Source organism: Nerophis lumbriciformis, linkage group LG03 (genome assembly GCF_033978685.3).
Source record: "Nerophis lumbriciformis linkage group LG03, RoL_Nlum_v2.1, whole genome shotgun sequence".
NCBI lineage: Eukaryota > Metazoa > Chordata > Actinopteri > Syngnathiformes > Syngnathidae > Nerophis > Nerophis lumbriciformis.
The window spans coordinates 49,169,582-49,194,759 of NC_084550.2; the positions used below are offsets into that span (position 1 = coordinate 49,169,582).

The following is a 25,178-nucleotide window of genomic DNA, read 5'->3' on the forward strand; positions in this document are numbered from 1 at the left end:
TATATATATATGTATATATATATATATATATATATATATATATATATATATATATATATATACTGTATGTATATATATATATGTATATATATATATATATATATATTACACGATATCCAAATAATACCTTTGAGAGGAAGAGTAAGAGGATGGCTAATCCTTTTGCAATGCAGTCTGCTGAAAAATATGGAAAGTGCCACTCTATCTAACAACTGACGCTGTGGTCATAGTTGGAATTGCCACAAACCACATTTTAAGCACATTCTGAAATTGTACAAATCTTAATGTTGTTGTTTTTTTCTTTTTACACTTACATGTTACGGTTAATAGTATTCTATCTTTATTTGTCTTTATTTATACTTTCGTAATAAATTATGTGATAATGTTCATCAGTCGACTCATTGGTATTAATTTTCAATCTATCAAGATAAAAAAATAATATCAAAATCAAATTACAGGATGTTATTTATGGGGTTTGCTCATTTTTCTAGACTGGTGCATGTGGTGTATTTTTTTTTTTTACATATGTAGCATCATCTACAAAGATACAAATAATTGCTATTGCGACATCTAGTGGACGCATTTAGAACAGCAGTTTCTTTCATTCAAAAATTTCGGCTCATTTTTATACTTAGCAAACTCAAACCGCGGGCCGGGTAAAACCTGTTCTGGGCCGTACGTACCCCTGACATAGATTTTCAAATGGATGAACAGTAAGGGTTAACATGTCGGTGGCCTTGATATTTTTTCCGCCCTGTTCTTGAGAGTGAAGTTTGTCATATAAGGCGAATTCATGAGGTGTGGCCTGATTGAATGAACATTACTCCAGATGCTTGAGCCACGTTTCAGTGATGCTTTGGAGTATGATGAAAAGTTTTGAGAGAATGAGGACAGTGGCGCCTAGAAAACATACCATTATGGCATTGGAGAAGCGGATGGTCCTAATAGTGGAGTCTCCAACTATTGCTGTGGTCGGCGGATAGAGTAGGCAAGGAATTTCTGCTGGAAAGGGCAAAGAGGGTGCTGGTGGAGATCTAAAGGGCGGTGGTGTAGCAGATGGACAGTTGCAGACGGAGGAAACAGGGCAGTGTGAAACTCAGGATGAAAAAGTGACAAGCTCTGATTAAAGCAGGGCGACACTGGAGAAGAAACTGTAGTGATAATTTTTGTATCTGACAGTGTGACGGTTCAGCGGGAGAAGGACAAGGCAGTGAGATAGTGACGTCGTTAGCTGTCAGCGTATTTATTAACAGCAGGAAATCTGAGTGAGGTGTGTGCGTAATCCAAATAAATGAAGTGAGACTAGGTGTGGTAAGTACGTTTGTATATCTGTCAGTAAACTCGTCATGAATGCGCTAATACATACCGGTGTAGTGAGTTTACATTATTCACCCAAGGAATTATTAGTTATTAGAGTTATTAGTCGGACGTTTTTTCACGGGACGCCATTTTTTTTTTAAATTTTTTACAGACGTGATATTGCTGGTTTTACGAACAGAGGAGCATATTCGGCAGCGCACAATCACGGAGTACTTACAAGCAGACACAGTGCGTAGACAGAAAAGGGAGAACAGACGCATTTTGGCTTAAAAACTAACGATAAAGATAAAGCTATAACACTGAAACGCCCACCGGAAGAGGCATGGAACATGGCTAGCTAGTTAGCGGCTAACGTCCATCCGCAATCGGCAGCATTTTAGCTATTTCTAAATCACTAATCCTCGCCATGGCGACAAATAAAGTGAGTTGTTTTACAAGTATCATCCCTGCAGGATGAGGAATAACGAAACATGCTTTACTACACACCGTAGGGGGATACAATAGCTCACTACTTGGTATCGGATCAATACCTACATTTGTGGTATCATCCAAAACTAATGTAAAGTATCAAACAACAGAAGAAGAGAAACAAAGGAAGACAGAGGGGGAAATTGTGGGGACAAGAGAGGGGTAAGACAGAGAGACAACAACAACAACAGCAAACACAACAATGACAACAACAACAACAACAACAATAGAGCAACATCAGCAAATACAATATGTACAAATATGAAGACAAAGAATAGTTTTCTAGTATGTTCACTATTTTATTTAAGGACAAAATTGTTCATCGATTGCAATAAGAAACAGATATTTAATGTACACTCAGATTTTTTGTTAAAATAAAGCCAATAATGCCAATTCTCTGTGGTCCCCTTTATTTAGAAAAGTATCGAAATGCATTTTGGTACCGGTGGCTGTGAAAGTGCTTGATTTGATATGCAGTGGAGCTTGCTTTTTAAATGTTATTATCACTGACAAACTATGGCAGTCAAAATTGGGAGCATGCAAACAATTTGATTTGTAATTATAATGAATCATACTGTTACATACAACATATATATATATATATTAGAGATGCGCGGATAGGCAATTATTTCATCCGCAACCGCATCAGAAAGTCGTCAACCATCCGCAATCCACCCGATCTAACATTTGATCAGAACCGCATCCGCCCGCCATCCGCCCGCACCCGCCCGTTGTTATATATCTAATATAGACGATGCAAGGCATTAGTGAGGTTATAAAGCTTTTGCCTGTTAAAGAAAAGAGACTGATCCAATGCAGCATTCGCGTGCCACGCTGTCACGACCCAGACGCACACCAGTGCGCAATCATATGGGAGCCGCGCTGAGCGCACCTCCAAGCGCGTCTCGCTGCCGGCGACGGCCGGGTATATGGGCCCGACGCTCCAGCGCCATCCATTTTCAGGGCTAGTTGATTCGGCAGGTGGGTTGTTACACACTCCTTAGCGGGTTCCAACTTCCATGGCCACCGTCCTAACTGCTGTCTATATCAACCAGGGTGAGCCCCACCCCTTTCGTGAGCGCACTGCGCGCGGAGTGACCCCTGTTACGCGCCCCCAGCAACAGGGGTGGCAGGCAGGTAAGCTGCTTACCTGCTGCGCGTGACGCCGGCCGCGGCGAAGGCGGACGAGGCGGGGTGTCGGTGCGGTGGGCGCGGTGGTGACCCTGGACGTGCGTCGGGCCCTTCTCGCGGATCGCCTCAGCTACGGCTCCCGGTGGGGCCCTCTCGGGGGAAGGGGCCTCGGTCCCGGACCCCGGCGAGGCGTCGGGGGCCTTCTCCGCTCCGTAAAAGTGTCCATCTCTTTTTTTTTTTTCTTCTGTTGTCGCATATGCTGCAGGTGCCTGCTCGTTTTTCGTATGTGGGTAACAACATTTAACTATGTATATATATTTCCGAATTGGTTTAACTGCCACCCGCCTGAATCTATTTAAAATCTAATTTTTTTTTATTTCAATCGCCCGACCCGACCCGACCCGATCCGCTGATAAAATCTAATTTTTTTAAATTTCATCCGCCCGATTCGCGGATAATCCGCGGACTCCGCGGTTGTGCCCGCAAACCGCGCATCTCTAATATATATATATATATATATATATATATATATATATACTACATACTGTTACATACAACAGTTTCAGCAAAACAAAGTCAGTGGTGCACAATGACTAAACAAAAGCAAAAACTTATTTTCTTGGTGTTGTCTGAAGCTACGTTAGCTTAGCTGTTAGCATGCCTGTTCCTGGTTTGCTCTCTGTGTGTAACATGTTTAGCCTCATCCTCCAGTGATAAAATGAACATGACAATCATACTTAAGATACTAAAAATGCAGTGTATTTACTTTAATGGAGGTAATTAGTATTAGTTTATTGGAGCGGCTACATAATTAGCTGCTAGCCACTTGTCAGCCAGACAGGATCGGCGTTTGTGACCAGCGTTATAGGGCATTAATCGGTAATGGCTGATTACATACTTTTCCACGTAAATCATACAGTCTGCACATTCCTGGTTTACACGTTTCACCTGAAAGGCTAAGTGTTTCAAAAACAGGAGACTTTAAGGATGGAAGCAGGTATTCAAGGTCAAAGGCTGTCCTGCCCTTCACTTGTATGTACATCATATGAAAAACTTCTACACTACTCTCTGTATCAAACCAATGGTTCCGTGCTGAGAAATCCAATTATGAACATATGTACAGTTACATCCCTACTTTATATAGTTTGTCATTTTATGTACACATAGTACACTGTAAGAGTCAGTTGATCAAAGTGAGTATTGTAAAATGGACAAAAGTTCAATATTCCACACTTTTTTTTGTCTCTGCAGGTTGTGTACGTGACCGCCACATTCCCTTATTTCATGTTGCTGATTCTTCTGATCAGAGGAGTAACGCTGCCTGGAGCATATGATGGCATCAAGTTTTACCTATACCCAGACATCTCGCGTCTCTCCGACCCTCAGGTAGGCTCGAAAACACTCATCTTATCGATCGCAACTGGACTGTTTGGTTGGTCTTAGAAGACGTTTCGCCTCTCATTCGAGTAGGCTTCATCAGATCATGCTCATAGACTTAGATTGGTCAGATCTAGTCTAAGACTTAGATTGTCAGATTTAGTCTGGCGGCTGGTGCCAAAACCCTAATATTTATACTCTAAAATCAGGAGGGTGTGCCTGGGCAAGCGTTCCATTCAGTTGTAAACAAATGGCACAAATGGCATTCTGGTCACCTTCTGGGAACAAAATGTTTCTAAATTGCAGAGTCTTTTAGGAATGGTTGAAAGGACATTGTTGTATATGAGAGACAGGTGGTGTCGCAGACCACCTCCTCTGTTCAGGGATGGTTTTTCAACTTTGACATAAATGGCTTCCCTCACTCCTCTTTCGTACCATCCGTCCTCCCTGTCCAGAATCTGTACATTTTTGTTCTTAAAGGAGTGCTGTTTCTCCCTGAGGTGCAGGTAGACAGCTGAGTCTTGGCCTGAAGAGTTTGCCCGTATTTTATTATTCTGAGATTCTCAGATAGACCTGATACATATGGAATGACTCTGTACTTGTTATTTCTGGAACTGAATGCACTTTTCTCAAACGACCAGCTGGGGTAACCACAGGTTTTGAGGGCTTCTCTCAAATACCTATACCAGTGGTTCTTAACCTTGTTGGAAGTACCGAACCCCACCAGTTCCAAATGCGCATTCACCGAACCCTTCTTTAGTGAAAAATAAAATGGTTTTTTTTAATATGTTTTTGGTAACACTTTAGTATGAGGAACATATTCTAAGTAACAAAGAATTAATTTAGAGTTTTTGGACACTAGGGGAACATATTCTAAGTAACAAAGACTTAATTTAGAGTTATTTGGTTCGGGTTAGGGTTAGAGGGTTAGGGGCAGGGTTAGAGGGTTAGGGTTATAATAAGGCCATGCAGAATAAGGCATTAATAAGTACTTAATAATGACTAGTTAAGTGATATGTTACTAATTTGCATGTTAATAAGCAACTAATTAATGGCGAATATGTTCCCCATACTAAAGTGTTACCATGTTTTTTTACTGGTGCACAAAATGAACCGTGCATGGAAATCACCTTGTTCAAACAACAAAACCAACACAGTGCATAAACTCAAAGCAAATTACACACCTGCAAATCAGTGTGACTTCTGCTGTTGCCATATCCAAAATACGCCGATAGGGAGAAGTTTTTATTTACACGATGAGTCGGACATGCACCTGGGGATAAGTTGATTGGCAACACTAAATTGGCCCTAGTGTGTGGATGTGAGTGTGAATGTTGTCTGTCTATCTGTGTTGGCCCTGCGATGAGGTGGCGACTTGTCCAGGGTGTACCTCGCCTTCCGCCCGATTGTAGCTGAGATAGGCTCCAGCGCCCCCCGCGACCCCAAAGGGAATAAGCGGTAGAAAATGGATGGATGGATGGATGGAGTCGGGTGTGTTTTGACCTCCGCCGAACCCCTGAGGCCGACTCACCGAACCCTTAGGGTTCGATCGAACCCAGGTTAAGAACCACTGGCCTATACTCTTTCTCTTTGGCCTGTGGGCTGGTAGGAACATTATCAGCTGTGTTGTAGGGTTCCAGTGGGTGGTGTGAGTCAGAAAGTAGGTATTGATCGCTATGTGTAGGTTTTCAGTAAACCCTGACATGGAGGCCCCTATTTTCTCCAATGTGGACATCAAAGTCCAAAAAAGGCAACTTACTGTCTTTGACATCCTCATGCATAAACTTGATGTTTTTTGTCCACTGAGTTAATGTGCTTGGTGAAAGCTTGCACTTCTTGGTTTCTGATTTTCACCCATGTGTCATCCACATATCTGCACCAATGACTTGGTGCTGTTCCCTTAAAAAGAGCTCAGAGCGTTCTTATCCATGCTGATTTGAACACAGCGACAGAATTAGCCATTAGGAAAAATAACCTAACAGAAACCAAAGTGGAGCAAATACGGCTGAAAGTGGCAGCAGCTCCTTTTAATGCCAAGCAACCAGCCCCAAACAAAAGGAATGCAGTAACAGCACTGAGCAAGAAGGAAAACATCCCAATCCTGCCAGCTGATAAGGGGGGATGCACTGTAACATAACTGACGACCAAAACCAGTTGCTTAAACTCCTCAAAGACTCCAACACATATTAAGTACTCAAAAGTGGCCCTGCGATGAGGTGGCGACTTGTCCAGGGTGTACCCTGTCTTCCGCCCGAATGCAGCTGAGATAGGCTCCAGCACTCCCCGCGACCTCGACAGGGACAAGCGGTAGAAAATGGATGGATGGATGGACCGCACAAGTGCGTACAAGACAATAATCATTGAGTATTTACAAACTACCTAATTTAGAAGTCATCAACCAGGCATTGTATTACTGATCATACCTACAAGAAACCATCCCTGGTATATAAGGCTTTCCAAAAATACAGAAAGATGGGGCTCCCCTCAGACCCATTGTCAGCAGCATTAACTCTGTCCATCCATTTTCTACCACTTGTCCTTTTCGGGGTTGCGGGGGCATTAACTCTGTGACATACACTATTGCTAAGTATGTGGCCAACATCTTAGCACCTCTAGTTGGCAAAACTCCACATCATGTCCAAAACTCAATTGACTTTGTAGCAAAGATCAGAGATCGAAAACTGGACACCTCCCTGAGACGGTGAAGCAACGTCTACTAGGTGATCACACCTTACAGCAGGGGTGTCAAACTCAAATACAGAGTGGGCCAAAATTTAAAACTGAACAAAGCCGCGGGCCAAGGTTGAACAAATTAACCTTTTAATAGGGACCCAAACAAGTTTTGCATTGAATATTGAACAAGCAAGGCTTATATAACTTTATAGTGACATGCAAAATCGAGTTTCAAATAATAATAATAATAATTAAAAAATATCAATGGCATATCAAATAAAATATAAATAAAAATTTAATGCCTCTTTTCTATTTGCAGCCTTCTGAGGTAAATATCAAAATACACTTTTTCCACAGGCTAATAATACATTTGAAAATAAAATAACAATAATGAATGAATCAAACATTTAAGCCTTGAAGTAGCAAGAGAAAGTGCATGAATAAAAGGTTAATTATTGCTCAGTTTGCTCCACTGATTTGCTTTAACATTGAATATGGAACAAGCAACGCTTATATAACTTAATAGTGCAAAATCAACTTTCAAAAAACAAATGAAAAAACATCAATGGTGTATTAAATACAATTTAAATAAAATATTGAATGCCTCTTTTCTATTTGCAGCCTTCTGAGGTAAAATATCAATATTTGGTGGTAACGGGGGGTGTATATTGTAGCGTCCCGGAAGAGTTAGTGCTGCAAGGGGTTCTGGGTATTTGTTTTGTTGTGTTTATGTTGCGTTACGGAGCGGAAATGTGTTTGTCATTCTTGTTTAGTGTGGGTTCACAGTGTGGCGCATATTTGTAACAGTGTTAAAGTTGTTTATACGGCCACCCTCAGTGTGACCTGTATGACTGTTGATCAAGTATGCATTGCATTCACTTATGTGTGTGTAAAAGCCGCATATATTATGTGACTGGGCCGGCATGCTGTTTGTATGGAGGAAAAGCGCCCCCAATATTGTTATCCAGGTGGAAATCGGGGGAAATTCGGGAGAATTGTTGCCCAGGTAGATTTTCGGGAGGGGCACTGAAATTCGGGAGTCTCCCGGGAAAATTGGGAGGGTTGGCAAGTATGAGTATTAGCGGTGAATGCGGTGTTACAGCGACACCACCGCTGTATAATACCGGCGGGCCAGCTCTAATGTTAATTTGATATTGCCTCAAGGGCCAAATTAGGCCCGCGGGCCAGAGTTTGACACCAAAGCCTTACAGGGTAGATCCACACTAAACCCAGAACAGATTTGCATTTTGCTGGAAATTTGACTAAACACTACTTACTTTCAATTTATGGGAACGATTTACAGACAAAAACGTGGTTGTGCCATGGGATCACCTTTATCCCCAATAGCAGCACACCTTTATATGGAGGACATGGAAAATAAAGCTCTGAGCTGTTTTAAGGGAACAGCACCAAGTCATTGATACAGATATGTGGATGACACATGGGTGAAAATCAGAAACCAAGAAGTGCAAGCCTTCACCGAGCACATTAACTCAATGAAAAAAAACATCAAGTTCACACGTGAGGATGTCAAAGACAGTAAGTTGCCTTTTTTGGACTGTGATGTCCACATTAGAGAAAACAGGGGCCTGCATGTCGGGGTTTTCCCGAAAACCCACACATACCAACCAATACCTACTTTTTGACTTACACCACCCACTAGAACACAAACTAGGCATTATCATAACCCTACAACACAGAGCTGATAATGTTGCTAACAACCCACAGGCCAAAAAGAAAGAGCATAGGCATTTGAGGGAAGTCCCCAGCTGGTCGTTTGTGAAAAGTGCATCCAGTTCCAGAAAAAACAAGTACAGAGTGGATGAGGAGGAAAAAGGTGACAGATGCAAAAATATTGTCATTCCATATGTATCAGGTCTATCTGAGAAACTCAATCATTTTTACCAACACAACATCCCAGTACACTTCAAACCAGGCAACACCCTGAGACAGAGACTGGTGCATCCTAAAGACCGGACACCCCACACCCACAAAAACAATCTGGTGTATGCTCTCCAGTGTAATAATGAATGCACCAATTCATATATTGGGGAAGCAAAACAACCACTAAGCCGATGCACGGCACAGCATAGACGGCCAAGACTCAGCTGTCTACCTGCACCTCAGGGAGAAACAGCATTCCTTTGAGAACAAAAATTTACAGATTCTGGACAGGTTGGCCAAATTAAACGGAAGAGGAGTGAGGGAAGCCATCTATGTCAAGGTTGAAAAAAAAACATCCCTGAACAGATGTGGTGGTCTGTGACACCACCTGTCTCCCACATACAACACTGTCTTTTCAACCATTCCGAAAATACTCTACAATTTAGCCTTCAGCAAATAACAAGAGTTAGACATATTTTGGTTACGAAAGGTGACCAGAATGCCATTTGTTTACAACTGAACGGAATGCTAATGCAGGGGACTACTTTGGACTGGTAGTAGTCGATCCAACGCAATCGTTCTGCCACACAATACCTCAATGCTAACGAGGATAAATTACACTTTAAAGACTGTCGTTGGCTTCGACAGTAGGATTGCTCGTTTACATCAAAACAATTGTTTTTTCTCACTACAATTGTTACGTGTACAGGAGGAGTAGACGGCACAGACAACAGGGAAGTTGTATTTAGCGCTATGTAATTTATTATATATGCACAATATATAATAATCAGAAATTAAGTGTGTAATAAATCCAAAAGGTGTATGGTGTGTGACTATGTGTGGCGATTAGCTGTTGAGTGTTACCGGTAGTGTTGAGCGAGGTCCGTGAGCACGCAGGAAGTCGGGAGCTTTAGCGAAGCGTCGAAGGTCCGTGTCCAGGCGGGAGGTCGAGATCCAAGCGGCAGTCAGGGAAGCAGAGGGAACAAGGGAAGATGAGACACACCGCTAGACACGCGGGAAATTATGTCAGTGTACAGGACAGGTAGCTACGTTCTGGCGTGGGGTAGCAGGTTGTGCAGGCTTATGAAGGCAGGTCCTCTCATTAGTGACAGGTGCGTTGAGTGCTGATGGAAAGCAGCTGCTTGCTGCCGCCGGAGTGACGCGTGCAGGAGCGTGCTTGGAGGTGCTCCCTGCACAGCGCATACATGCATGTGCACTGGGGGTGCGCCCGGGCCGTGACAATAATAGGGCAAAACCATCCGTGCAAAGGCACACCCTCCAAGTTTTGGAGTATAAATATTTAGGGTTTTGGCACCAGCCGCTAGACTAGATCTGACAATCTAAGTCTAAGATTAGATCTGACCAATCTAAGTCTATGAGCATGAACTGGTGAAGCCTACTCGAAACAAGAATCCCAAATATCGAGATTTACATTTCATACATTGCACACATTCACACTCATCAGGCTTCAATTTGACCTTGTCTGGAATTTGCAGTCAGCTTGAGTCGCTAGGCAACTGTACACCAGAAAATGTCACATGTCGCTGTCATGACAACATGAAAGATGATTTTGGTTTGAGAGAAAAATATAATCCCGCTATACTGTACTGTACCATAAATACAACATTCAGAACCTGTTACCCCTCCAGCAAAACATACTGACGGTGCACAATTATAGACGTATTTCTTTGCTGAGTTATTTTTTCCAGTCTCCCAAGTAAACCCGTTTTAAGCTTCCTCCAGCTGCACCATCGCTGTGTTGTGTAGTAAAACGTAAGAAGAAAGGCGGAGTAACTGTGTAAGTGTGTTGGAAGGGGGGGTCAAAGGAGGAGTGAAGGCGGGGGATATAAAAGTGTCGCTCTTTGGCAGAGGAAGACATTACTTCTGACACTGATGTTAAATTGGCTTCCTCTGGGACAATCAGCGCTCTGTCTACTCTCGGCTTTGTGAAGTGTGTGTGTGTGTGTGTGTGTGTGTGTGTGTGTGTGTGTGTGTGTGTGTGTGTGTGTGTGTGTGTGTGTGTGTGTGTGTGTGTGTGTGTGTGTGTGTGTCAACTCAGATCCATGCGAGTCCTCACACTTTCTCCCAGTGCGATTTCGTTGCAAGATGTTTAAAAAAAAAAAAAGATACATAGTCATATGTATAGTTCATTATGTCAATCCTTAAAATCACATGCAAATTTAGTCATAAATGGTGCAAATCGAAACATATTTTGAGGAAATAAAAAACAAATTAGTTTGAACTTCATAAACTGTGCAATGCTAAAATGTCAGCATTGCAGATGTCGTATAGTACCGTATTTTCCCGACTATAAGGCGCACTTAAAATCCTTTTATTTCCTCAAAACTCGTCGGTGCGCCTAATGTACAGAATAATTCTGGTTTTGCTTACCGACCTCGAAAAATGTATTTGGTACATGGTGTAATGATAAGTGTGACCAGTAGATGGCAGTCAAACATAAGACATAGTGTAGACTGCACTATGATGGCAATATGACTCAAGTAAACAACACCAACATTTTAAATTTTTTTTGAAAATATAGAACATTACACACGGCGCTCAAAAATTTATTAAAATGTTTTAGTACGACTTTGGTAAGCTATGAAGCTGCACCGCTTGATGTGCTTCAACATACGAGTATTATATTATAGGGACGGCGTGGCGCAGTGGAAGAGCGACCCGAGGGTCCCTGGTTCAATCCCCACCTAGTACCAACCTCGTCATGTCCGTTGTGTCCTGAGCAAGACACTTCACCCTTGCTCCTGATGGCTGCTGGTTAGCGCCTTGCATGGCAGCTCCCGCCATCAGTGTGTGAATGTGTGTGTGAATGGGTAAAATGTGGAAGTAGTGTCAAAGCGCTTTGAGTACCTTGAAGGTAGAAAAGCGCTATACAAGTACAACCCATTTATTTATCATTTATCATTTATCATTATTATGGTGTGTGTATAAGGTAAACATTATCTGGTGTTTTGTTTCGCAATATTATGCAAAAGCAACTTTTCTTACTTTCTGGTACCTGCTGATTTGTATATGGGATCTGCATAAATCCTGAAAAATTGCGCGCGTCTGCCTTTGTAGTCCGTGTTGACACCGTAGTCGATACGATTTTTTTCTCTATCTTCTTGTTATGGGACATTCATCCGCGGCTTGAAGATGATCTGTAAAACATAATCTATGCAACATTTTCACCAAAGAACCACCATTACATGTTATTTAGACCACAAAGAAGTGTTTTACATTTAGAAAAAAATAATAATAACATGACTCCTTTTAATATCCTATAATCCGGTGCGCTTTATATATGAAAACAGATCAAAAATAGACCATTCATCGGCAGTGCACCTTATAACCCGCCCTATGGTCTGGAAAATACGGTATATCAAATTGTATAAAAGGAAAAAAAAAGTGTTCCAATTAGAGATGTCCGATAATATTGGACTGCCGATATTATCGGCCAATAAATGCTTCAAAATGTGATATCGGAAATTATCGGTATCAAAAAGTAAAATGTATGACTTTTTAAAATGGCGCTGCACGGAGTGGTGCACGGAGTGGTACACGGACGTAGGGAGAAATACAGAGTGCCAATAAACCTTAAAGGCACTGCCTTTGCGTGCCAGCCCAGTCACATAATATCTACGGCTTTTCACACACACAAGTGAATGCAAATCATACTTGGTCAACAGCCATACAGGTCACACTGAGGGTGGCCATATAAACAACTTTAACACTGTTACAAATATGCACCACACTGTGAACCCACACCAAACAAGAATGGCAAACACATTTTGGGAGAACAGCCGCACCGTAACACAACAGAACAAGTACCCAGAACCCCTTGCAGCACTAACTCTTCCGGGACGCTACAATATGCACGTCATACCGATAAATCTAAAAACTCAAAAAAATTTACTTCTGATAACCAATAAAATAATATAAAAGTTCCAATAAGGCGAGATTACCCGTAGAATGGAACCGCTATTTATAAACCCTTTAGATTTAGGAACTTTTAGTTCCAGCAAAATGTACCTCCGTGTGCAAACCATGTCTTTGTGTACGAACGCTTCATTCATTCATTTTGTGTTTCGCCTGCAAGCAAAAAGGAGGGCGCAGTACTTGAGTGAGGGGGGCGGAGCCTTCCACATCACTTCCTGTACATTGCAGTACACTACCAGTTACTCACTACTAAATGTTGCAGCGTGTTTGCCTTTTTTTGCCTTTTGATCATTTTTATTCATTTTGCTAACTCAATATGAGTCCCAAAAACTGAACAAACCAGCGTGGAAAGGAGGAGGGAAGTGCTGTGGAGTTAAAAAAAGAGACTATTTGCGAGGAGTACATTAATAGGGCTCACAAGTAGAGATGTCCGATAATATCGGACTGCCGATATTATCGGCCGATAAATGCTTTAAAATGTCCATCCATCCATCCATCCATCCATCCATCCATCTTCTTCCGCTTATCCGAGGTCGGGTCGCGGGGGCAGCAGCCTAAGCAGGGAAGCCCAGACTTCCCTCTCCCCAGCCACTTCGCCCAGCTCCTCCCGGGGGATCCCGAGGCGTTCCCAGGCCAGCCGGGAGACATAGTCTTCCCAACGTGTCCTGGGTCTTCCCCGTGGCCTCCTACCGGTCGGACGTGCCCTAAACACCTCCCGAGGGAGGCGATCGGGTTGCATCCTGACCAGATGACCGAACCACCTCATCTGGCTCCTCTCGATGTGGAGGAGCAGCGGCTTTACTTTGAGCTCCCCCCGGATGACAGAGCTTCTCACCCTATCTCTAAGGGAGAGCCCTGCCACCCGGCGGAGGAAACTCATTTCGGCCGCTTGTACCTGTGATCTTGTCCTTTCGGTCATAACCCAAAGCTCATGACCATAGGTGAGGATGGGAACGTAGATCGACCGGTAAATTGAGAGCTTTGCCTTCCGGCTCAGCTCCTTCTTCACCACAACGGATCGATACAGCGTCCGCATTACTGAAGACGCCGCACCGATCCGCCTGTCGATCTCACGATCCACTCTTCCCTCACTCGTGAACAAGACTCCGAGGTACTTGAACTCCTCCACTTGGGGCAGGGTCTCCTCCCCAACCCGAAGATGGCATTCCACCCTTTTCCGGGCGAGAACCATGGACTCGGACTTGGAGGTGCTGATTCTCATCCCAGTCGCTTCACAGTCGCTTCACACTCGCTTTAAAATGTAATATCGGAAATTATCGGTATCTGTTTAAGAAAGTAAAATGTATGTCTTTTTAAAACGCCGCTGTGTACACGGACGTAGAGAGAAGTACAGAGCGCCAATAAACCTTAAAGGCACTGCCTTTGCGTGCTGGCCCAGCCACATAATATCTACGGCTTTTCACACACACAAGCGAATGCAAAGCATACTTGGTCAACAGCCATACAGGTCACACTGAGGGTGGCCGTTTAAACAACTTTAACACTGTTACAAATATGCACCACACTGTGAACCCACACCAAACAAGAATGACAAACACATTTCGTGAGAACATCCGCACCGTAACACAACACAACATAAACACAACAGAACAAATACCCAGAACCCCTTGCAGCACTAACTCTTCCGGGACGCTACAATATACACCCCCCGCTACCCCCTACGCCCCCCCCCCCCAACCTCAACTCTCAGGGAGAGCATGTCCCAAATTCCAAGCTCCTGTTTTGAGGCATGTACTGCTTTCTTTTTCTATCTGGAAAATATGTGCTGGGGGTCCATGGAGGCCTTTAAGTTAACAACACATGAGCAAAAGAGGATAGAGTAAGTAAAAATAAAGACTTTATTTTTTTTTTTTTCAAAAAGTATTAAACTACAAATGAAACTGAAGCAAAATCTTTACATTAATATTACAAAGCACAGTGCAAGGAATGCAAGTTAAGCTATTGCAAGTAAAAATGTAAAGCTAATGTATTCTAATACAGTAAGCTTTTTACCTGGAGCAGACGTAGAAGATGACTGTCGCTATTATCATCACCAAATGTTTACGCCATTCTCCCCCTGTGTTGTTGGCTGCAGCCAAGTCGCTGAAGGTGCCAAATGCAGGAGTTGCAGCCGCACATTTAACAATCTGCTTCGGCATCGTATTTGGAAAAGACGAGCCACACTTTAGAGCGTTTTCTTTTTGGCATGGTTGGGTTTTTGTCATTTTGGTTTTGATTTGATTTTTATTAAGGATCCCCATTAGCTGGTTGCCACAACCAATCAATCAACCAATCAATCAATCAATCAATCAATCAATCAATGTTTATTTATATAGCCCTAAATCACAAGTGTCTCAAAGGGCTGCACAAGCCACAACGACATCCTCGGTACAAAGCCCACATAAGGGCAAGGAAAAAGTCACCCCAGTGGGACGTCGATGTGAATGACTATGAGAAACCTTGGAGAGGACCGCATATGTGGGTAACCCCCCCCCCTCTATGGGAGACCGAATGCAATGGATGTCGAGTGGGTCTGACATAATATTGTGAGAGTCCAGTCCATAGTGGATCCAACATAATAGTAAGAGTCCAGTCCATAGGGGGGCCAGCATTACACCATCCCGAGCGGAGACGGGTCAGCAGCGCAGAAATGTTCCCAGCCGATGCACAGGCGAGCGGTCCACCCCGGGTCCCGACTCTGGACAGCCAGCACTTCATCCATGGCCACCGGACCTGTGCCCCCCCCCCCCCCCCCCCACAAGGAAGAGGGGAGCAGAGGAGAAAAGAAAAGAAACGGCAGATCAACTGGTCTAAAAGGGGAGTCTATTTAAAGGCTAGAGTATACAAATGAGTTTTAAGATGGGACTTAAATGCTTCTACTGAGGTAGCATCTCTAATTGTTACCGGGAGGGCATTCCATAGTACTGGAGCCCGAATAGAAAACACTCTATAGCCCACAGACTTTTTTTGGGCTCTGGGAATCACTAATAAGCCGGAGTTCTTTGAACGCAGATTTCTTGCCGAGACATATGGTACAATACAATCGACAAGATAGGACGGAGCTAGACCAAGTAGTATTTTATACGTAAGTAGTAAAACCTTAAAGTCACATCTTAAGTGCACAGGAAGCCAGTGCAGATCAGCCAGTATAGGCGTAATATGATCAAACTTTCTTGTTCTTGTCAAAAGTCTAGCAGCCGCATTTTGTACCAATTGTAATCTTTTAATGCTAGACATAGGGAGACCCGAAAATAATACGTTACAGTAGTCGAGACGAGACGTAACGAACACATGAATAATGATCTCAGCGTCGCTAGTGGATAAAATAGAACGAATTTTAGCGATATTACGGAGATGAAAGAAGGCCGTTTTAGTAACACTCTTAATGTGTGATTCAAACGAGAGAGTTGGGTCGAAGATAATACCCAGATTCTTTACTGATTCGCCTTGTGTAATTGTTTGGTTGTCAAATGTTAAGGTGGTATTATTAAATAAATGTCGGTGTTTAGCAGGACCGATAATCAGCATTTCCGTTTTCTTGGCGTTGACTTGCAAGAAGTTAGCGGACATCCATTGTTTAATTTCATTAAGACACGCCTCCAGCTGACTACAATCCGGCGTGTTGGTCAGCTTTAACAACCCACTAGTCTTCCTGGGGTCCACAAACTCAATACAATTACAAGTAAAAGCATATAATTATAACTACACAATACAGAAAAATAAATAAAAGCATCAATAAGAAAACAAGCAAACAATTTACAGCCACAGAATAATAATTACCATATAAATATAACTACACAATAAAAAACAAACAAAAATCATCAACAAGCAAACTAATTTAAAGACTCAGATCAAATATTACTTTCCTTTTAAAAACCTGTTTACTTTCAATGCCGGCGAGAATTCGAGGCAGGTTATTCCAGAGCGATACAGATCTCTAAATAAAATATTTCCGCAAACCATTCTTCCTGGGACGAGGGAGTACAAAATGCCCCTCACTAGATGCCCTGGTATTATGATTATGTACAGTGCTACTGTAAACTATTTAAGCCATGAGAAAAGCAGGAGTTTTACTACTGATTACTGATTTGAACAATATTACAGTATTATCTGACAACCTGTTCTGCACTGTTAGCCAGGAAAGAGAAGCATGCATTTGGTTCACATTGGTTCTTAGTGAACAACCCAGAACCAGCCTTGCTGCCCTATTCTGGACGATCTGGAGTTTACTGATCTCACCACTTGCAGCAGACGCCCAGACTGTAGAACAATAGTCCAGATGACACAAGACTAAACTCTTAACAATCAGACAAAGAAGAGGTGGATCAACAAAAGCAGCACATTTCCTGGAATTTTCTTTCATGAAACATTGATGGGCAGCAAGATTACTAACAGCATGTCCGCCTCAAAATCGCCTGTTTTCCTCTCAAGTGCTAGCAAGTATGTGCCACTCACAAGTGCTAAATCAAACAGACGTGACGTCACGCGCAAACCAGGTACCGAAACATGGCCCTGCGGGACCTTACATGAATCGGTGCCCAGTAGTACCGGCTGGTTTCGATTGGTGCAAAAAAAAAGTACCATCCCTAGTGACAGAGCATGATCGTAATGTAAGACATTTTCATTTCGTAAAGGTAGTCAAACCGGATCTATATCGTAGCGCTTTTATTTTGAAGACGGAAAAGTGTGTGATTGGTTTGAGAAAGTGTCTTGACATGTTTTGATGTCGGATCGACTGTTTGCAATACACAAGTCTCCTTTTGACTTCCTGCCGATCGTCTTTCATTTCTGTTGAGCTTTGTTGTCATCTTACTTACTAAATGAGTCCCATTAACAATCTAAATGTTATGTTATCACTGCACCTTAACCGTAATCTGAACACGGAAGTGAAGCACCACCCCCCTCTGAACGACGTGCGTAGCAGGCGTTTGCTGCAGGGATGTCGTCTCTTCTCACAGCGAAAAATGGTCTTTTCTTGTCGGGAGAACAACTTGTCATGGCTTTGAACATGATAATTCCATAAGGTAGATTTTCCTTTGACAATTTCTGCTTGCTTGTGGCTCATCATTAGCAAGTGAACTGCAGCCAAGTTCCCCCTGCTACGGCACGGCCCAAAGGTCAAAAAGGAAGCTTTAGTCGGCCGTTAAAAAAATTACTCCCGTTATTGAAATTTAAACATTTATAATTGCGTTAACTTTGACGGCCATTATATATATACATATATATATATATATATATATATATATATATATATATATATATATATATATATATATATATATATATATATATATATATATATATACATATATATGTGTATATATATATATATATATATATATATATATATATATATATATACATATATATGTGTATATATATATATATATATATATATATATATATATATATATATATATATATATATATATATATATATATATATATATATATACAGTACAGGTCAAAAGTTTGGACACACCTTCTCATTTCATTGAGTTTTCTTTATTTACATATTTATTGACTATTTACATTGTAGATTGTCACTGAAGGCATCAAAACTATGACACCTGTGAAGTGAAAACCATTTCAGGTGACTACCTCTTGAAGCTCGCCGAGAGAATGCCAAGACTGTGCAAAGCAGTAATCAGAGCAAGGGGTAGCTATTTTGAAGAAACTACAGTGTGAAACATCACCTTTTTTGTTAAGTACATAACTCCACATGGGTTCCATCATAGTTTTGATTCCTTCAGAGACAATCTACAATGTAAATAGTCATGAAAATAAAGAAAACGCATTGAATGAGAAGGTGTGTCCAAACTTATGGCCTGTACTGTACGTATACAGTCGTGATCAAAAGTTTACATACACTTGTAAAGAACATAATGTCATGGCTGTCTTGAGTTTCCAATAATTTCTACAACTCTTATTTTTTTGTGATAGAGTGATTGGAGCACATACTTGTTGGTCACAAAAAACATTCATTATTATTAGTATTTATTTCTATTTAAAAAATGGTTTGAATGTTTGATAATATATTTTTGCATAATTAGACAATATTTAAGTTAACATAATTTGCGATTACGTATTTGGAGTACATTTTTTGTTTCTCCCATTATAGAAAGAAAGAATACAGTCGTGGTCAAAAGTTGTGGCCAACATACTTGTTGGTCACAAAAAACATTTGTGAAGTTTGGTTCTTTTATGAATTTATTATGGGTCTACTGAAAATGTGACCAAATCTGCTGGGTCAAAAGTATACATACAGCAATGTTAATATTTGGTTACATGTCCCTTGGCAAGTTTCACTGCAATAAAACGCTTTTGGTAGCCATCCACAAGCTTCTGGCAAGCTTCTGGTTGAATTTTTGACCACTCCTCTTGACAAAATTGGTGTAGTTCAGCTAAATGTGTTGGTTTTCTGACATGGACATGTTTCTTCAGCATTGTCCACACATTTAAGTCAAGACTTTGGGAAGGCCATTCTAAAACCTTAAATCTAGCCTGATTTAGCCATTCCTTTACCACTTTTGATGTGTGTTTGGGGTCATTGTCCTGTTGGAACACCCAACTGCGCCCAAGACCCAACCTCCGGGCTGATGAATTTAGGTTGTCCTGAAGAATTTGGAAGTAATCCTCCTTTTTTCATTGTCCCATTTACTCTCTGTAAAGCACCAGTTCCATTGGCAGCAAAACAGGACCAGAGCATAATACTACCACCACCATGCTTGACGGTAGGGGTGGTGTCCTTGGGATTAAAGGTCCCACCTTTTCTCCTCCAAACATATTGCTGGGTATTGTGGCCAAAGGTAAAACCTTCTGGAGGAAAGTTCAGCGGTATATACATGTCTGTGTGTGTGTGTGTGTGTATATACAGTTAGGTCCATAAATATTTGGACATTGACACAATTGTCAGTATTCCAGCTCTGTACAACACCACAATGGATTTGAAATGAAACAATCAAGATGTGCTTTAAGTGTACACTCTGAGCTTTAATTTGAGGGTATTTACATCCAAATCAGGTGAACGGTGTAGGAACTACAACACATTTTATATGTGCCTTCCACTTTTTAAGGGACCAAAAGTAATTGGACAAACTAACATAATCATAAATCAAATTGTCACTTTTTAATACTTTGTTGCAAATCCTTTGCAGTCAATGACAGCCTGAAGTGTGGAAGCCATAGACATCACCAGACGCTGGGTTTGGTCCCTGGTGATGCTCTGCCGGGCCTCTGTTGCAGCTGTCTTCACTTCCTGCTTGTTCTTTGGGCATTTTCCCTTCAGTTTTGTCTTCAGCAAGTGAAATTCATGCTCAATGGGATTCAGGTCAGGTGATTGACTTGGCCATTGCAGAACATTCCATTTCTTTGCCTTAAAAAACTCTTTGGTTGCTTTCGCAGTATGCTTCGGGTCATTGCCCATCTGCACTGTGAAGCGCCGTCCAATGAGTTTTGAAGCATTAGGCTGAATATGAGCAGATAATATTGCCCCAAACACTTCACAATTCATTCTGCTGCTTTTGTCAGCTGTCACATCATCAATAAATATAAGAGATCCAGTTCTACTGGCAGCCATGCATGCCACTACCACCACCATGCTTCACTGATAAGGTGGTATGCTTTGGATCTTGAGCAGTTCCTTGCCTTCTGCATAGTCTTCTCTTTCCATAATTTTGGTACAAGTTGATCTTTGTCTCATCTGGCCATAAGATGTTGTTCCAGTACTACACAGGCTCTTTTACATGTTTCTTGGCAAACTCTAATCTGGCCTTCCTGTTTTTGAGGCTCACCCATGGTTTACGCCTTGTGATGAAGCCTCTGTATTTCCTCTGGTGAAGTCTTCTCTTAATTGTTGACTTGGACACAGATACACCTACCTCTTGGAGAGTTTTCTTCATCTGGCCAACTGTTGTGAAGGGCTTTTTCTTGACAAGGAAAGGTATTTGTCTGTCATCCACCACACTTGTTTTCCATGGTCTTCCAGGTCTTTGGGTGTTGCTGAGCTTAGCAGTGCGTTCTCCCTTTTTAAGAATGTACCAAACAGTTGATTTGGCCACACCTCATGTTTTTGTTATCACTCTGATGGCTTTGTTTTGATTTTTCAGCCCAATGATGGCTTGCTTCACTGATAGGGACAGCTCTTTGGACTTCATATTGAGAGGTGACCTCCCCAGATTACAAACTAATATACCACACTTGAAATGACATCTAATCCTTTTATCTGCTCTTTGTAAATTAAGTAAATGAAAAAAAACAAGGGAATAACACACATCTGGCCATGGAACAGCTGAGTAGCCAAATGTCCAATTACTTTTGGTCCCTTAAAAAGTGGAAGGCACATATAAAATGTGTTGTAATTCCTACACCGTTCACCTGATTTGGATGTAAATACCCTCAAATTAAAGCTCAAAGTCTGCACTTAAAGCACATCTTGATTGTTTCATTTCAAATCCATTGTGGATTTGAAATGGACACTGAAAATTGTGTCAATGTCCAAATATTTATGGACCTAACTGTATATACGTGTGTGTGTGTGTGTGTGTGTGTGTGTGTGTGTGTGTGTGTGTGTGTGTGTGTGTGTGTGTGTGTGTGTAAATATATATATATATATATATATATATATATATATATATATATATACACTGTATATCAATAAAAAGCAGCATGGTGATTATAAAATCAGGAAGCCATGCTGACTCATGAAGGGAAGATAACTTGTTTTCCTATGCATGTTCGTTTAATCTGTAGTAAAACTCACCGAGTCGTTTTCAGAGTCACCATCTTAGATTTATTTTACAGTGTGATTGTTTGAAGCAAATAAATACAATTCCCTCATGGCCACAAACAGGGAAAAAGCGACATCCTGCATCCTGCACTACTCCCAAAGTGTCTGTCTTCCCCTGATTCCCAAGGACTGATAAATTGTTCCAAAGGGGGAGTTGGGTTGTCTTTGTCCCATTTGACTCCGGTTCCCATGGTAACCGCTCCTTCCGCCGGATTGTCTTGACGATTATTGCCGCTCGCAAATACCTCACACCCTCATGTCACGGCTTTATTGTGTGTCCCTTTATATGTGTTACTTTAAAACTAACCATTAAAACCTACTGATATACTATAAGAATGATATGATAGTTAGCATGCAGAAATATGATGGTATGGTCAATACACTCATTTTATTAGGTGCATGTGTATGCTAGCAGTATATTTAGTTAGCATTAAATATATTCAAATCCTTCACTCTCCACAAGCAAGTGTAAAAGCACATACATATATAGTGCACTAATTACAAGCAATTAATTAAAGGCAGCCACCACAGTTGACATACGTTGCACTAAAGTCATAATTTCTACGTAAATGTTGGTCTAGAGCACAGGTGTCAAACTCAAGGGGGCCAGATGTGGCCCACCACTTCATTTTATTTGGCTGTCGAAAGCCTGGCAATAATATGTATCAATAAAGTACTGTAACTTTTCTTACTAAATGTATTATTTATTTCCATTTTGGGAGAAAAAAAATATATGTACTCCAAATTATGTTAACTTACAGTATATAGTGTCTAATTATGCAAAAATATATTATCAAACATTCAAACCATTTTTTTAAATAGAAATAAATACTAATAATAATGATTTCAAAGCAAGTTATCCATCAAATTGTGCAATGTAAAAGTAGCAATAGATTTCATGGTAAAATTGTGAAATTTACTGTGGTTTTTACAGCATTTTTGTCTCGATGAAAAAAACAGTACTTTGTTTTACTGTAATAAACTGTGGTGCCGTTTCGGCATTTACAGTATTACAGCGGAAAAATCTACAGTTGTGAATTTTCGGTAAAAAAACAAACAAAAAAAAAACACTGGCAGCTCAGGTGCCAAAATTTGACTGTAAAATTGGAGGTTTTTTTATTTGCAGTAAAAAAACAAATGTAAATGTTACAGTAAAATTCTGACAACTTTTTTTCACCATAAAAACTGCAGTACTGTTTGTCCATTTACAGTAATATACACTCAATTTTGAGGTAAAATCATTGCAACTTACTGTATTTTTTTACATTTAAGTTTTTTTAACAAACCTACTAATAAAATGCATTAAAAAACTGTGCAATAATTCACTGTTAAAAGCGGCCCTCTGGGGCCAAACATAACTGCGATGTGGCCCTCAGTGAAAACGACTTTGACACCTCTGGTCTAAAGGATATTATCAAAATGTGGGTAGTATTTTTATGTTTTTTTGGGGTCATATGTAGAGATGTCCGATAATATCGGCCGATAAATGCGTTAAAATGTAATATCGGAAATTATTGGTATAATTTTTTTTATTATCGGTATCGTTTTTTTTTTTTTTATTAAATCAACATAAAAAACACAAGATACACTTACAATTAGTGCACCAACCCAAAAAACCTCCCTCCCCCATTTACACTCATTCACACTCACTCACACAAAAGGGTTGTTTCTTTCTGTAATTAATATTCTGGTTCCTACATTATATATCAATATATATCAATACAGTCTGCAAGGGATACAGTCCGTAAGCACACATGATTGTGCGTGCTGCTGGTCCACTGATAGTACTAACCTTTAACAGTTAATTTGACTAATTTTCATTAATTACTAGTTTCTATGTAACTGTTTTTATATTGTTTTAGTTTCTTTTTTATTCAAGAAAATGTTTTTAATTTATTTATCTTATTTTATAATTCTTTTTTAAAAGTACCTTATCTTCACCATACCTGGTTGTCCAAATTAGGCATAATAATGTGTTAATTCCACGACTGTATTTATCGGTTGATATCGGTATCGGTTGATATCGGTATCGGTAATTAAAGAGTTGGACAATATCGGAATATCGGATATCGGCAAAAAGCCATTATCGGACATCCCTAGTCATATGTTGTGCTGGCGGGATTGTGTTAGAAGCCTGCTTGTCACTATTACATGAACACACACTATATTGGCAAAATAATTTGGCCACCCATCCAAATGATCAGAATCAGGTGTCCTAATCACTTGGCCCGGCCACAGGTGTATAAAATCAACCACTTACAGTACAGAACGCAGAGAGCTTCATGGAATGGGTTTCCATGGCCGAGCAGCTCTATCTAAGCCATACATCACCAAGTCCAATGCAAAGCGTGGGATGCAGTGGTGTAAAGCACGTCGACACTGGACTCTAGAGCAGTGGAGACGCCTTCTCTGGAGTGATGAATCACGCTTTTCCATCTGGCAATCTGATGGACGAGTCTGGGTTTGGAGGTTGCCAGGAGAACGCTACATTTTGGACTGCATTGTGCCGAGTGTGAAATTTGGTGGAGGAGGAATTATGGTGTGGGCTTGTTTCTCAGGAGTTGGGCTTGGCCCCTTAGTTCCAGTGAAAGGAACTTTGAATGCTCCAGGATACCAAAACATTTTGGACAATTCCATGCTCCCAACCTTGTGGGAACAGTTTGGAGCGGGCCCTTTCCTCTTCCAACATGACTGTGCACCAGTGCACAAAGCAAGGTCCATAAAGACATGGATGACAGAGTCTGGTGTGGATGAACTTGACTGGCCTGCACAGAGTCCTGACCTGAACCCAATAGAACACCTTTGGGATGAATTAGAACGGAGACTGAGAGCCAGGCCTTCTCGACCAACATCAGTGTGTGACCTCACCAAACACACTCCGCAACCTTGTGGACAGCCTTCCCAGAAGAGTTGGAGCTGTAATAGCTGCACATTGAACCCCATGGGTTAGGAATGGGATGGCACTTCAAGTTCATATGTGTGGTCAAATACTTTTGGCAATATAGTATAGTTCCATGAGTAACACCTGCTTTAGTATACTGAAAATCCAGTCCACGTTTTCACTGTTAACTTGTCAAGGTCAAGCCACACCGCAGCACGTCCTGCAGTGTTCACAGTAGTAAACCCGGAAGTAAACATGGTTCAATTCTAGTTGTCTCAGTACAGGAGCATTTGTGGCAATTTCAAAGGATTCTGTGCAATCAACATTTTCTGAACCCCAGAGATGATTATGAAAAAAGATGTCCCCCACAGTTTTGGAGACATTTGCCTCAAACTCTGCTCTGAAGAGTGTGTTGGCGATCAGTGGTGGAAGATTGATTGACGTGAGTTCCTAAAACATTATGTTCACCTGTTTCTGTTAATTTGTCAACTATTTGTTTTGTATCCGTCTATTTCGGGGTCTTTAGTGGCTCCCCGGACCTCTTTTAGAGATGTGTGAAAATGGAAAAAGATGACGAAAAAAAATATATTTTTGTTTTAATATATTTTCTGTAGGATGACAAACATGACACAAACCTTCCTAATTTTTAGAAATCCCACTGCTTATATTATACATGCTTCACTGATGAGAGGATTTGGCAAGCACCATTTTGTCCTAATT

The 25,178-nt window shown here is 41.1% G+C and overlaps 1 protein-coding gene across 1 annotated transcript in view; it reads left to right on the top strand.

The window, feature by feature from the left end:
* Positions 1 to 25,178, top strand: part of slc6a11b (solute carrier family 6 member 11b) — a 107,472-nt gene that overhangs the window by 47,310 nt on the left and 34,984 nt on the right. The window contains exon 7 of the mRNA XM_061938497.2: positions 4,171 to 4,305. Coding sequence (XP_061794481.1) covers positions 4,171 to 4,305 — 135 coding nt within the window. The remainder of the gene's footprint in view (positions 1 to 4,170; positions 4,306 to 25,178) is intronic.